Raw genomic sequence first — 13642 nt, forward strand, 5'->3', positions numbered from 1 at the left:
TTATTTACTTTTTGATTGATGTTATACCATTTAACCTACAATCTTGTTTAGGGCTTGCTGTTAAAATTAATTAATCGATTTATTAAGCAGATCAATAATCAATTCATAATAATATAAATATATTTAGAACATAAAGCTAAAGTCTGCTAACTTGATGCTAACGTTTAATGGAATTTCCCATAGAACGGCTAATGCTAACGCTTTGTCGACCTAAACATACATTGCTGACTAAATGAACATCTTTATAAACTCACAGGCATGAATTTCCAAACTCTTCAAGGAAATTTTTTTCTAAAGTAACTTTTTGTGTTTTAAAACACCATTTTTTGCTTATACTTTCTTCTTCTTCTTGAATAAAGTGTACTTCTATAGGGCGATCACCACCTAGTGGCCAAACTGAAACGCTCTCCTGGAGAAGCAGAACTCTGTTTACAATGTTAATGATGTGAACATTTTAGTTAGAACTTCCCCTTTAGATAATCTATGTAACTCTGTATTTTATTTAAAAATCTCATCATTTCACTGATACATTTTACAGTATGTGAACTGGATCAGATTGATATAAATATATTCAAAACATATAGTAGATTATTAATGTATTTCTAAACAAATGTGTATAAATGTGTAAACTCAAAATTTTATTGAATTGAGAAAATTGAAAGAATAAAAAATAAATAAAATCAGAAACAAATTGATCCAGGCTCTTGTGAATCGAATCAAAATCCTTCTGGAAATTATAATCGATTCCCAGCCCTAATCTTGTTCATATCTGTGATTTTCAAACAACGCTGTAGTTGTTTGATCAATTTTTGATACGCATCTATTTTTTACATCCCTAACCGATACTGCTTTTACTCCCACTGCCCGGTTATTTTCCAATAACCGGCTAATATCTTTTATACCCCTAGTTTTTTAAGTTTTGTCACGATTCCAAAGGTTTCATAGTTTATGCTGTGCCTGTATAGGACCAATATATAGTGGACATTAGTCACGATGTAATGTTGACATCATGACATTCTCTGTCGAGTTATCTGTTTATGGTACAACTGGTTTGTTCTTGGGTCAAGAGAATGGTGCCTTTGAGCACCTCTTTAAAGGGTAACCAAACCCCAAATCAACTTTTTTTGGCTGTTGACCTCTATAAATGGGGCTTTAAAAGTGCTATCTATTAGTCATTGCCAAATTTTGACAAATTAAAATAAACTTGTTTAACCATCTGTGTGCTGAGCCCTACAGGCTGAAACGAGGTAGTACAATTGAATTCCGTGATTGGTCAAACAATTTAAGTACCACGTCATTTCAGATCTGCAGCTCCAGTAATGACAACGGTCCTGTTTTCCCTCTGACTGGGTTTTCACATTACGGCTGAGGGTGGAGTTAGCCTCCAACTTCCCCGTTTGGTTACCCTTTAAGTGGACCAAGCGTTCCGTGATTAAATTATCAACCAAACATAATGTATTTGAGGCCAGATTTACTCTAGGTGGATGGTGTGCTGTGAACAGACCCTAAGAGAGGGACAAACTGTAATTTCCGAAAACGTTAGAGGAGCCAAGAAAAATTATTAAAAGTTACAATAAAAAACAAAAAAAACTTACTTAATTATTTTACTTTTCTAAATAGATAAATAACCATTTGTTTAAATGGCTATGACTAAATTGTTGATTTTTCAAAGCTAAAGGCGTATTTAGCTAAAGACACCATAACGGTCCTGTTTTCGAAGTTTGTTACGTCTTGTTTTCGGTGAGTGAGTGGAGCTAAAGACCAGGGAGCAGCTTTGTAGCTCATGCTCCTTACAAACACAACATGACATGGACCCACGGAACAGTCTAGGGAATTATACCCATGACAGTGTCTGATTGTTGCCCCTGGTGCTGCATTTAGAGTTGCCACAGTTGTCTTTTGTTGTGCCAATATGCTGCAGCTCTACAGCTCAGTCTGTCCCAGCCAAGACATACAAAGCTAATGGACACTTTGTTCCCTGTTGTGTCACGCCAGTCTCTAAATTACAGTGTTACCCACAGGGAGATATAGTATGCCATTGAGAGTAAGCAAGACAACTCCCACTGCCTGGATGCACAGCTGTAGACTATAAACATACAACAGGAAACTCAGAAAGCTCCTTAATGTTTAACTTTTTCTGACTAAACAAAAGTAATAGATTTAAAAGAATTTGTTTTTTTAAGTGACTTTTGTAAACTAATGAGGTAAATTCAACCACAGCTTAACTTTAGTCCTTTAAATGCTGCCAGAAGAATCAGTTGAGGTCTAGCTGAACGTGATGTTCTTGCAGCTTGTCTTTGGAATGCAGTCAGTTTTAAAGCAGAACGTGATCAGCAGTCACTTCAACTACAAAAAACTCAAAAACAAATTACTGTAGAAATGGTTTCTGCAGCCAGGTGGCGACATCTTTCGTTTTTGTTATATTCTGACAGGCAATTATGCAACAGCTTAAGTCTTTAACTGATCTTCTCCAGGAATACTTTTGATTTAGAACGTTATATAAACATCTATCACCAACTGGGTTTTTACCTGTTTATTTTTGTTTAGTTTTGTTGCTGAGATATGTAATGGCTGCTTCAAATACCATTCCTGGCAGGGAACGTCCTAAGAACAAAGTGTGATCAGTTCAAGTGTGCTGACAGGTATACCACCACACCTTCCCCCCAGCTGCAAATAGCGCTCCACTAACACATTAGTCAAGGGTTGTGAAATTAGCGTTCATGTAAATGCTTTATGACTATGAGGCAACACCTGATTTCTGGTTAGAAGGCACCTGAACACAAGAGTAACTGGGGCCAGATCGGCAAACTACTAGGTGCAAGTCAAACAGAAACAACATTTTTCACAAATTTACGTCATAAATATTTTTCCCTCTGTAGACAAACTTGAAGTTGAAGAAATTATTAGGTAACATTTTGAATCAGACTTTTTTTTTTTTTAACTTTAAATCAAAATGGGTTAAACTGAGACCTTTTAGATTGACAAATACATGCCAAATTCTCAGCATTAGACAATCAATCAATCAAACCAAAGACCATTTTATTCTGAAATCTACATTTGAAAACTGGTTTTAAACAGCTTTTAAACATCATTTTGGCTTGAAATCATTTGTAAAGCCTGCAAACAAACAAGCATCATTAATGTAACAGACAAAGCAGTCAATGATGAAGCCCTAAGAGCTGACATGATGGGAGATCCTCAGTCTTTGAGGAATAGAAAGACTGAATCTCTACACGGCTTCCAGTTGTGGAGTAACAACATAGCAGGGGGGAAACGACAACGATCAATAGACAGACATGGATGGAGTGGTGGCGGACAAGGACAGAAAAAGAAGGCAGAGAAAGTGTTTTCCCTTTCTGTGACAAGTATTGTCGAAGAGTTCTGAATGTGGGTGAATTATGCATGACTTCAGCAATCTTCATACACAAACAGATTCCAGTTGTTCTCTGACAGCATGGGATGGAAACAATGACACTTTTTCTCAGGGCTTGTAAAGACAAACACTGCAGTGGTGAATATGTGACTTAGGTGAGCACTAAAGCCAACAAACCAGTGAGAGCTGTGATCTTCAGTGTGCAGAATAGGAAAGCAAGCATCCCATAGATCATGGAAAACACACAAGTCTTTGATTTTTCAATGCGACGCATCGTAAATCTGCTGAGGAAGACATCAACGGCAAAACAAATCCAACATGCCGGTAAATGTTTAACATTAGGCGTTAACAGAGGCTCAGTATAAAGATTAAAAAGGTTTGCTTCAAGAGATAGTGGAATATTTCCTTCCATTTGAAAATGAATTTGAGTACAGTTTTACTAACCCTGAATAGAGAAACTCTTAAAAACAAAAGAGTGGAAAAAATACAGGCTTTTAAGACTCTCTTCAATGAAAATAGTGCTTTTAACATGTCCTTGTAGTGTTTTTCTGAGGATGGACAAACACAAAGAACAAATTAAGAAATTGCATTTCTGAGTATTTCTCAAAAATGCTGTTTTAAAAAGGTTGTATTTGCTGGTAGAAAATACACTGGGTGGTCCTTAGGCTCTAGATCTAGTACGTAGATCCACGTACGTCTCTGTTTTTTGGTATCAGGGTCAAAACTGTACGACTGGATATCTCAAACATTGCTCGCCATTTTTGTTGCAATGTTGTTTGTAATGTTGGGTTGGAGTTGTGAGAGGCTGTAAGTGTGTAAACAGAAGGAGCTCAGTTATGGGTGATGGGAAGGGGGGTGGGGTTGCTCCACACCAATGACAGTATAACAATTCATTTGAACAAAAATTTGATTCGACATATGTGGTTGCCGATTCGATTCATTTTTGATTTGGGATGGTTTGATCAATCAGATTTGATTAAATTCACTGACCTAAGATCGATACCTCGTACTGAACAATGATGGTAAAGTTTTCCAGCTTCATTACAAGATAATCAAGTGTAAATTAAATATGTTTACAAACAAACAGGTAAACACTAATTAATGGCGAATTCTTTGATATTTTAGTTTGATAAAGTTCAGCCCAATATTTGTTATTCCACATCAAAATAATAATATTAGAACATTCTACCTCATTGTATGGTTTATCTTATTTCAAAATGTTTTTTCAATTGGTTTAAGTGAATTTGATTCTGCCTCAGACAGGTTGCTCTGCTTGGATCTTAGGAATAGAAACTGGTTCATCAATTAATTGGTAAATCGTTACACCCCTAGTATACAGAGATGGACAAAGCGCCTGTGATGTCACCTGTAGAAAATACATTACCTCTGATTCACATGAAAAGAACTCAGTTCATGACGTCGCCATGTTGGAACCAGATGAGGTTAGAAAACAGTGATTAGTTCAAGTCAGTCTAAGTCAGCATGGCAAACACTCTCGCTCATCAGGAGTGAGTTTGTTGGAAAGCCACACCTCTTCCACTAAAAGCGAGTTTTGGAGAATTTGTCAATCAAACGTTTCAAACATTCCAGGTGGGGACGAGGGGGCAGCACATGCTTTTACTAAGCAATCTGATTGGCCACTTTATAACTTGAATAACTTGAAATAAAGAAAAAAAACATGAAAAATAACAAATAGCAAGGTTATTCTAACAAAGATGACTGAGTTATAGCCGCTAAATTCTCAATAGAAGTCTATGGAATTTTGGCTTTCTGAGAACAGCGGGAACTTCCTATTTGGAACGTGAGGGGGAGGGGATACTATGGTCAGGTCTTTTATACCAGGGGTGGCAAACTCATTTTGGTTGAGAGGTCACATTCAACACGCCTGATCACAAGTGGGCCGGACCAGTAACATAATAGTGAGAGAACCTAACTGCATCTTACCCAGACATGCAAAGATATGCTGTTAATTTCTTGATTTCTTGTTAAACCGGTATTTTTTTTCCTCCGCTTCCCCTAGTGGCAGAATTGCACATTGCGGTCATTTCTTCAAATAACCAGAACTCACCACAGAAATGAGCTAGAAACTTGCTTTCCAACCCCCCCCCCCCAAATCCTTACATTTTTTTCTTTTCATGACTGGGCTGGATAAAGCCATCAGGCCTTATGTTTGACACCCCTATCTTAGACTATCAAAACTCCATGCTAATGGTACCACACACAATTAACTCAGAGATGAATTTCTACTGAATTTCTGCCGCTCTACAGAAACTATGTCCCAGAAAACAACAGGCTTCTTGATTTTTTTTGCTAAAAACAGCATAATCATAAATAAAATACCACTGAGAACGCTTTGAAAATGTAAGAAAAAATGATTGGAGTCGCGGGTCTTAAAGCCCAGTTGGCCTGGAGAACAGACTACTGAACTAACATGACCTGGACAAATGAGAACCTTCAGAGGACCACTTAGACTTTTGTTCACATTAATTTATAAAGTTCACCTAAACTGAACCACGCCACACAAAAAAAGAACAACAAAAAATGAAAAAAATTGGCCTACGTTACTCTGAACATGTCAAATGAAGGGCAAAAATATGAAGTATTGACTCATATGTGCATGACACCAACTGTCCTCCCAGATGGAAAGCTTTAAATCCACAGACAGGTGTCCATGTTAGCTGAGGAATGTATGCAGGGAAATGTGATACTGCATTACAGCAGGGGCATTTGGCCTCTGCAAGACTAAAACATTGAGTTATTTTGATATTTTCATAAGACAGAATCAAATTAAACCTAAAAAAAGGTATGTTTAATAAAGTGATTGTCTTGTGTGTCCAACATTGCATGTAATCCCATCTTTTGTTACAAAAAGCAAAAAGAAGATTTCTTTTCTTTTGACATCCTGTTGCAACAACAATAAACTTGCAGCTAAATACTTTCTGCAGCATTTAATTGCTGAGCTCCTTATAAGCATGACGAGGAAAGATTAAACAGAAACACGACCCCATCCGATGGAAGCTTACATAATCTCTGCACATGTTTCTCCTTAAGTTCTTGCTCTCACGCACCGTCTTAAAAATGGACGATCATGATCCGGGCTGACAACTCGAAGTATTCCCAGACACACAGCAATAACCTAATCTTTCAACTGTATAATTTCAGGGAAATAATGTCCCCCACTGTTTTTTTTTATTACAAAACCCAGTCTCATGCTAAAGCAGGCTGATATTGACAGATAAGCCTTATTGTTATGCGGACGTCTCATTGGTACACAGACCTTTTACCTTCCTGTCTTTGAGAATGGCTCCATTCCACTAATATTATGTTTTCATTAATGAGAAGGGGCTTAAACAGCTCTGTGTTTGCTTGTGTTCAGGCCGGTCGGACTGGCTCTGCTTCCAATTTATAGAGGAGAAAAAGAAAGTAGAGGAAAGTGTTGTTTAGCTTGTCTGGTGAATGGTCGATGATGTAAAACAGAGCTCAGAGAGCTTGCTATGACAAAAATAAAGTTTTTCTCCAACAACAGAGAAGGAAACCAAAGTACTGTTTAAAAGTGTTTAATATCCTGATTGCTTGCTCTCAATCCTGAGCTCCGGAACCTGTGAACCTCAATGTAAAGCTATTGTTAAATTATTATATGAGGTTGACCCATACGGGGGCTGCCCATTTGGGGGTTATCCAGGCCTATGGAGGAACGTAGAGAGTAGCAGCTGGTTTAAGGCGGTATGTCTTGCTGTTCCCTTGAGGCTCGTTGGAAATTAGAACATACAGTTGTTGTTTGTGTGGTAAGTCTATTATGAAGTATTTCTAAGATTAATGTAAGTTGCACACACTTATGACGCACAGGTTGTATTGTCGTACCATGGCCTTATGCAACACTCTATTCCAGGGGTCACCAACCCTGTTCCTCGAGGGCTACTGCTGAACTTGTTTGGCAGCAAATCCTGCCTCAGTAAAAACTGCTCACCTGGATCAGGTGTGTGTGCAATCAATCAGAAACTGGGCTGATTCAATCCAGCCAATCAGCATCTATTGGAGAAGGGTTAGTTGAAAAACAAGCAGGGCGGTAGCCCTCGAGGAACAGGGTTGGTGGCCCCTGGAAAAGACGTTAGTAAGGCTTTAGTAACAGCTGCCCTTACGACTAGATAAGGCTGTTTGTAGGGGATAAATAGCAAAATCTGTACAAAGCATGCAAGGAGAATGTACTTTTCACCCGACCAGCTCTTAGGGGCAGTATGAAGAATTTGGGAAGGGGGGTATGACACTGTACTACACACCTGCATCTCACCTACTTGCTGGGTATCTACTTTTGTTCATGTATATGTGTTTGCTACAACCTGTTGCCCGCAGCATGCCCATAGGAAAATGTGCATGGACATTGTACAGGTTTGGCAATAGACAGTCTTTGTCTAGCCATAGCTGTGACTGCTCATTGAAAGTCAAAAAGCTTGTGTAACAGAGGTTGACGCCACGGCCACATGTGGGAGGAGCTACCAGCTAATGTTTTTAGGATGATCTCTATATGGAACGGTGTCTGTGGATATCTCACTTAGAATATTGAGAAATAAGGTTAATTTATTGTGAAGAGTTCTTCATAAACATCGTAATCATGTCTCCATGTTTGGGTTTAAAAGATTATTATTTAAAGATTTTCTCGGTACAGGGGGCTGTGTCTGAATGACAGCCAATTCCGCTGTGTTTTTGTGACCGAGCTTGAAGGTTCACTGTCACGTATTAGCCTTAGGCGGAAAAAATAAAATTAGGAGACCTTTTTCCTTTTTTTTAATGACTCAATGAGGCCTGAGCCGGCAGCCTCCGCACTCCGCAGCGGCTCTCTGTCTGTCGGAATATCGAGCGAGTGAGCTCTGCCGCGGGGGCGAAATCCGTCCAGAGTGTATCTCGCCTTTGCCCCAAAGTTGACGGATAAGCTCTGGAATCACGCAGCTCCAGCGGGTTAAGGAAAAAGATAAAGTTCAGGAAAAAAAAAATGTTTGCGTTGGATTAATATTCTACCTGCTGATCAAGTCACTGAAAACGCCACGTGTCCAAAGCAGAGTTCCTGATTGGTAGATGCGACACAGCAACCTGTCAAACTTCAAATATTTAAATTTGTCCCGACTCGCGCCTTGTCGCTCAAAACGAGCTGCTGACAGACCTTCATGCCGCGTCCATTGCTCAAATTGGACTTCAGATCACCTCATGTTGCGTCTGTTCCATTGACTTAACATTGAAACTGTCCGCCTCACCCGCACGAATCGCGTCTGGTGTGAACACACCTTTAGAAGGCCCAAAGTGCTTTACAGATGCAGTTGACACATTCACACACTGATGTCAAACACTGGCTCCAACCTATAACCACCAGGAGCAATGTAGGGTTCCAAGTCTTTCTCAAAGGCACTTCAACACATGGCCCGGCTGGGTGGGAAACGAACCTGCAATCTTTCAATCAGAGGTCGACCGCTCTACCCTGGCACCACAGACGCCCCACTTTAGTTTAATTTATAATGCTTATGTACAAAATGTTAGTTTTACTTCAGTCAAGTTTGTTGGCTTTAGCTTGCTTGACTATAAATCCTGCATTCCTCAGAGTGCACTTTCCTCCGTATGGAGACAGGCTCAATGTAATGCAGTACCAACCATAAAACTCAAACGCAGCAGGAAACCTTTTTGCCAATAAGCTGCCTTTCACTCTGCTGGCTTCTTGTCAGATAGCATAGAGCTGCACATCGGATTCCTTTAGTCTTTTATGATGTACAACAAACATGCAGACAGTTATACTTCTTTGGAAAAACTTTCCCCTTGAGTTTCTGACATCCTTACTTTACAGTCAATCACCAACAAGTTGGTGTAGCATTTGAAGTTTGATACCCCGCTCTAAAATAAATGCAGGATGTCACAAGGCAGGAACATTTAGATATAAACTTGTAAAAACTCACTGTTTTTCTTCGCCCTCTGATGGGTTAGAGTCCTGCTCCTTGGGCATGTGTTCCATTCACCTTAATTCCATCCAGCAACCAATTGTGAGAGACTGAGGCAAGCCCCACCCTCGGATGCACACTTGTCATTCGACGGTTGTGGAGTGGGAGCAGGAGTGTAAATCACAACATCTCTGGGATTCCCGTGATGGGGGCGGGGGTTAACCCCCTGCAAGACTGAAGGGTGGTAGACGCCCAATGTGAATGATTTGGAGGGCTCCTGAGGTGAACGTTAAGGTCCTTCTGGAACCGTCTTAGGAGTTACAGCCGGAGTAGGAGGAGAAAACCTATAAAAGAAAAAAAGATAAAATCAGATCATACCTCAAAATATGAGATGACAATTGGGTCAAAATCCTCTCTACAGTAGGGCTGCTACGATTAGTTGACTATTAAAATAGTCAAAAACTAATTTAATAGTAGACTTTAAATTATATGGAGTCGGAGTGTAATAAAGTTGAAAGTCATAATGGCATTCTGTTAGCTTTTTGGACTACTTTGGCATTTATTAGGCATTTTTAGGTTATTTTAGAGTCAAGCTAATATTTCAGCTACACACTAGCTATTTTGGCTAAGTTAGCATTTTTTTCTTTTTTTAGGCTATTTTGGAGTTTAGCCAATATTTTAGTTTTATGATAGCTATTTTGGCTAGTTTAGCATTTTTTCAGTTTTTTTAGGTTATATTTAAGTTTAGTTAATATTTCAGCTACATGCTAGTTATTTTGGAATTTTTTTCAGTTTTTTAGGCTATTTTGGAGTTTAGCCAACATTTTAGCACCATGCTAGCTGTTTAAGTAAACTTACGCTTTTCTTGTTTTTTAGACCATATTTGAGTTTAGCTAAAATTTCAGCTGCATGCAAGCTGTTTTGGCTAATTTAGGCTTGTTTCAGTTTTTTAGACTAATTTTGCATTTAACTCATATTTTAGATGGCTATCAGCTTCAGCATTTTCAGCTATTAGCTTCAGTGTTTTTAGCTATCAATTTCAGCATCTTAAGTTATCAGAACTAGCATCTTCAGGGTTCAAATTCAGCTTACAGCACACACACTAGCATTAAAACAGGTAATGCTATATATATACATAGTTTTTAGTCGACTAATCCAAAAGAATAATCTGTTTTTAGTCAACCATTCAAAAAATCGTTTGTGTTAGCACTACTCTACAGACATTGAGGTATCCTTTAATGTGCTTACAGAAAATGTTAAACATCAAACCACTCACTCCACCTTAATCTTAACCACGGGTTATCTGACAGTGACAGTTGATCTCATTGACGGCTCAGCACTTGATAGTAAAGCCATCAGTCACTGGGTCAACACCAAACGAGCCACAACCCCTTTCATCTAGATTTTCTGCTGTGCTAATGACTACATTTAACCTTCAGAATATCTTTCATTCAAAACGTCCATGTGCTCCACTAATCCCACTGCATTCCTTCTGATGTCACATGACCCCGATTATTTAAAAAAAAAAATTAAAAAGCACATGGCAGCAGAGAGATTTCTACCATCAAATCGATCCAATTCACAAGGACCAGGAGGTCAGGAACTATACTTTTAAATGTTAAGGCCACAACTGACTCAACCTGGGAAAGTGAATCCCAAAGCTTAGAGAACGTCCACTCTTGCTCAGGCTTAAGCAGGTCAGATCATCACCGCCTGAGAGAGCATTTAAGAACATCTACTTTTGTTGTCCTGGGAAGACTCTATTCTTTGACCCACTAATCCCTGCGTCAGAGTATTCCTAATAAGGAACAGCGGGATTATCCTTAGGCATGCTTGATATCATAGCTTTGACTGGCTAGAAAGATATTGCAGCAGATTTTTTTGTAGCATGCAAAGGTTTTCCCACAAGCTTAATCGTAACTGGATAGAATAACCCTAACCTGAAGGCAGCAACATCTCATTTTAAAACAAAAACCAAGTGCAAAAGTGAGCTTGTTTGGGATTTAGGAGATTTGGGAAAAATGTGCAACAATGTTTATCTATAGTGCTGGAGAAACTTCACCAACAAGTGCAGATATTCATTTTATAGAGGTTACAGAGAAGAATTTTAGCAGTTATTTTATGAACGTTAGGGACTTTTTCCAGTTAAAGCTGATTTAATTAAAAATATCCCATTTAAAACAGAGTCATAGCTAAAAGAATATTAAGTCTTCTTTTGAAATTCTTAGAATAATCTGGAACGTACGATATTAGTGATTAATTTTGAAATGACGATATAACTTACTGTACATGACCATGGAGCAACACAACTAACACATTATTTCTATTTAACTGCATCACTTTTATTTAAATAAATTCAGCAGAACATAAATTATACTCTAAATGACCCACGTCTACAAAGGAGGAGAGTATCCAAAATAAAAGAGGTCTATCCGATTTTTTCATGACATCTGTCTAACTGCTAAATTGTAGAATAGGAATGTAGCAGATTACACAATATTTTCGTTATACAAAAAAAAGCCAAGATAAACAAGGACAAAATTAGAAATTCTGTACTCTGCTGTGACATAAACCCTGAAGGCCAGCGCCTTATGGACTTTGCTTTCTTAGAGCCCTTCTCCCGTTTCTCTGACAAGTGGCACAAGTATCCGATTTTCTTTGTTGCACAAACAATTAGCTTTTCATCACACTCGGTCAACAAAACAACAAGAAAACTGGCTTTGTTGTGTGATTAGAAATTCAAATGACAACCAAATCCCAGCAAGTTTTGAACATTAGGCCTGCAGCTTCAACACTTAGCTGGTTTATTTCTTCATAAATTCAGGGATAGATACCCAGTATGGAGATGTTCTATGGCATTATAAAACATTTTGGACATAGGAGCATAACAAAGTCAGCATAAATGGATTTGTTTATACCCCCAGAAGGGCAGCCAGACATGCTGGACTTGTATTCCAGACATAAAGGTTTATTGTCTCTATTTGCTTTGTTTATTTTGGCTCTAAAAAAAAAAGGCCCAAATTATAGCTGAGAGGCTAACAAGACTGTGTAATCCTTGACTTCCAGCAGACAGCGCTCAGAGCTGTCATCAGTCAACTTTATATCGTCTTAAGCCTCCTAACGGGCGGTCATGGAAACAGTTGCCTTGGCTTTCAAAGATGAAGATTCAACAGTGACTTTGCAGAAACTCTCCTAGACAGCTGTCCCACTGGCAGGACGTTTGTGAAGAAAATTGATTAGGACTAAAACGAGTTGGCTGTGAAAGGATTAATTTTTGTTTTTGCTATGGGTGCACCAATTAATCTGCCTTTATAAACTGCGTTTGTACCAAAGCAGGTTTGTATGTCAAATTCGTGTCGGGCGCCTCTTCGCTGCTCAACGCCTCTCCAAAAATGTGTTCATAAGCTTGATGGCCTAGAGACGCTTGTGGGAGGAGCTGACAGATGTTTTAAGCCTGATCTCTACATGGATATCTCATTCACAAAGCATGGAAGACACAGAGGATGTTCAGCAATCAGATTTTAGAAAAATATCCATAATCATGTCTCTATGTCTGGGTCATGAGAACATTCAGAGACCCTCCCGATACGTTGACATGACGCACCGACTCTGCCAAAGTTCAAATATTTGAACTCTCGCCACACTGCCCAAATTGAGCTGCAAGACCTAAAACTGCACCTGTACCATTGGTCTAACAATAAAACTAGACGCCTCTACTGCTCGAATCGCGTTCGATGTGAACGTAACTTTAGGGAAGACAGACTGAGATTGATGTTGTTGGTTTGGCAGTTTTTTTTTGTTTTTTTAGTAAAATAATTAGCAAAGAATCACAATCAGCCGTTTATACTAGAATAAAAAATGTAATTTTGGGGTGGGGCTGAAACCAAAACTTTTTCTACAAGTAAAACCTCCACAAAGCAAGTATACAATATCTGAAGCTAAGGCTAAAGCTGAAGCTAGCGTAAGTAAAGGAACAGTTGGGTTGGCTCTTTTATTGCAGCAAAGAAACCAAAGCTACTACTTATATCTACTGTATATTGACAGAAATTGGTTTGGCTGGCCACATTTTTTTCAAAGACTAATAATCAGCCAAAAAACTGCACCCCTAGTTTTTCTTCCCAAAGCAAGAGTTTGACCCATATCCATTCACGGGACCATTCCCTTCTCTCTGTTCCAGCATGCATCAGTGCAGAAGGACCAGATAGAGCAAGATTCTACGTCTTTTCTACATCATTTTTGTCTTTTGACGAAACTCAAAGATGATTTTGGATTTTGAAGAAAAAGATCACAATCATCAAAGCCAGAGAACATCTCTATTATCTCTATTTTTTTCTGGCTTAGAGACAGTTGT

At 38.7% G+C, this 13642-nt stretch overlaps 1 protein-coding gene across 1 annotated transcript in view; it reads right to left on the bottom strand.

Annotated features, from left to right (window-relative positions):
• The window catches only part of LOC112154145 (thyroid hormone receptor alpha), a 165172-nt gene that overhangs the window by 36087 nt on the left and 115443 nt on the right, over positions 1-13642 (bottom strand). The window contains exon 4 of the mRNA XM_024284860.2: positions 9310-9635. Within this exon, the coding sequence (XP_024140628.1) occupies positions 9310-9365 (56 nt within the window). The 5' untranslated portion in view covers positions 9366-9635. The remainder of the gene's footprint in view (positions 1-9309; positions 9636-13642) is intronic.

Source organism: Oryzias melastigma, linkage group LG19 (genome assembly GCF_002922805.2).
Source record: "Oryzias melastigma strain HK-1 linkage group LG19, ASM292280v2, whole genome shotgun sequence".
Classification (NCBI taxonomy): domain Eukaryota; kingdom Metazoa; phylum Chordata; class Actinopteri; order Beloniformes; family Adrianichthyidae; genus Oryzias; species Oryzias melastigma.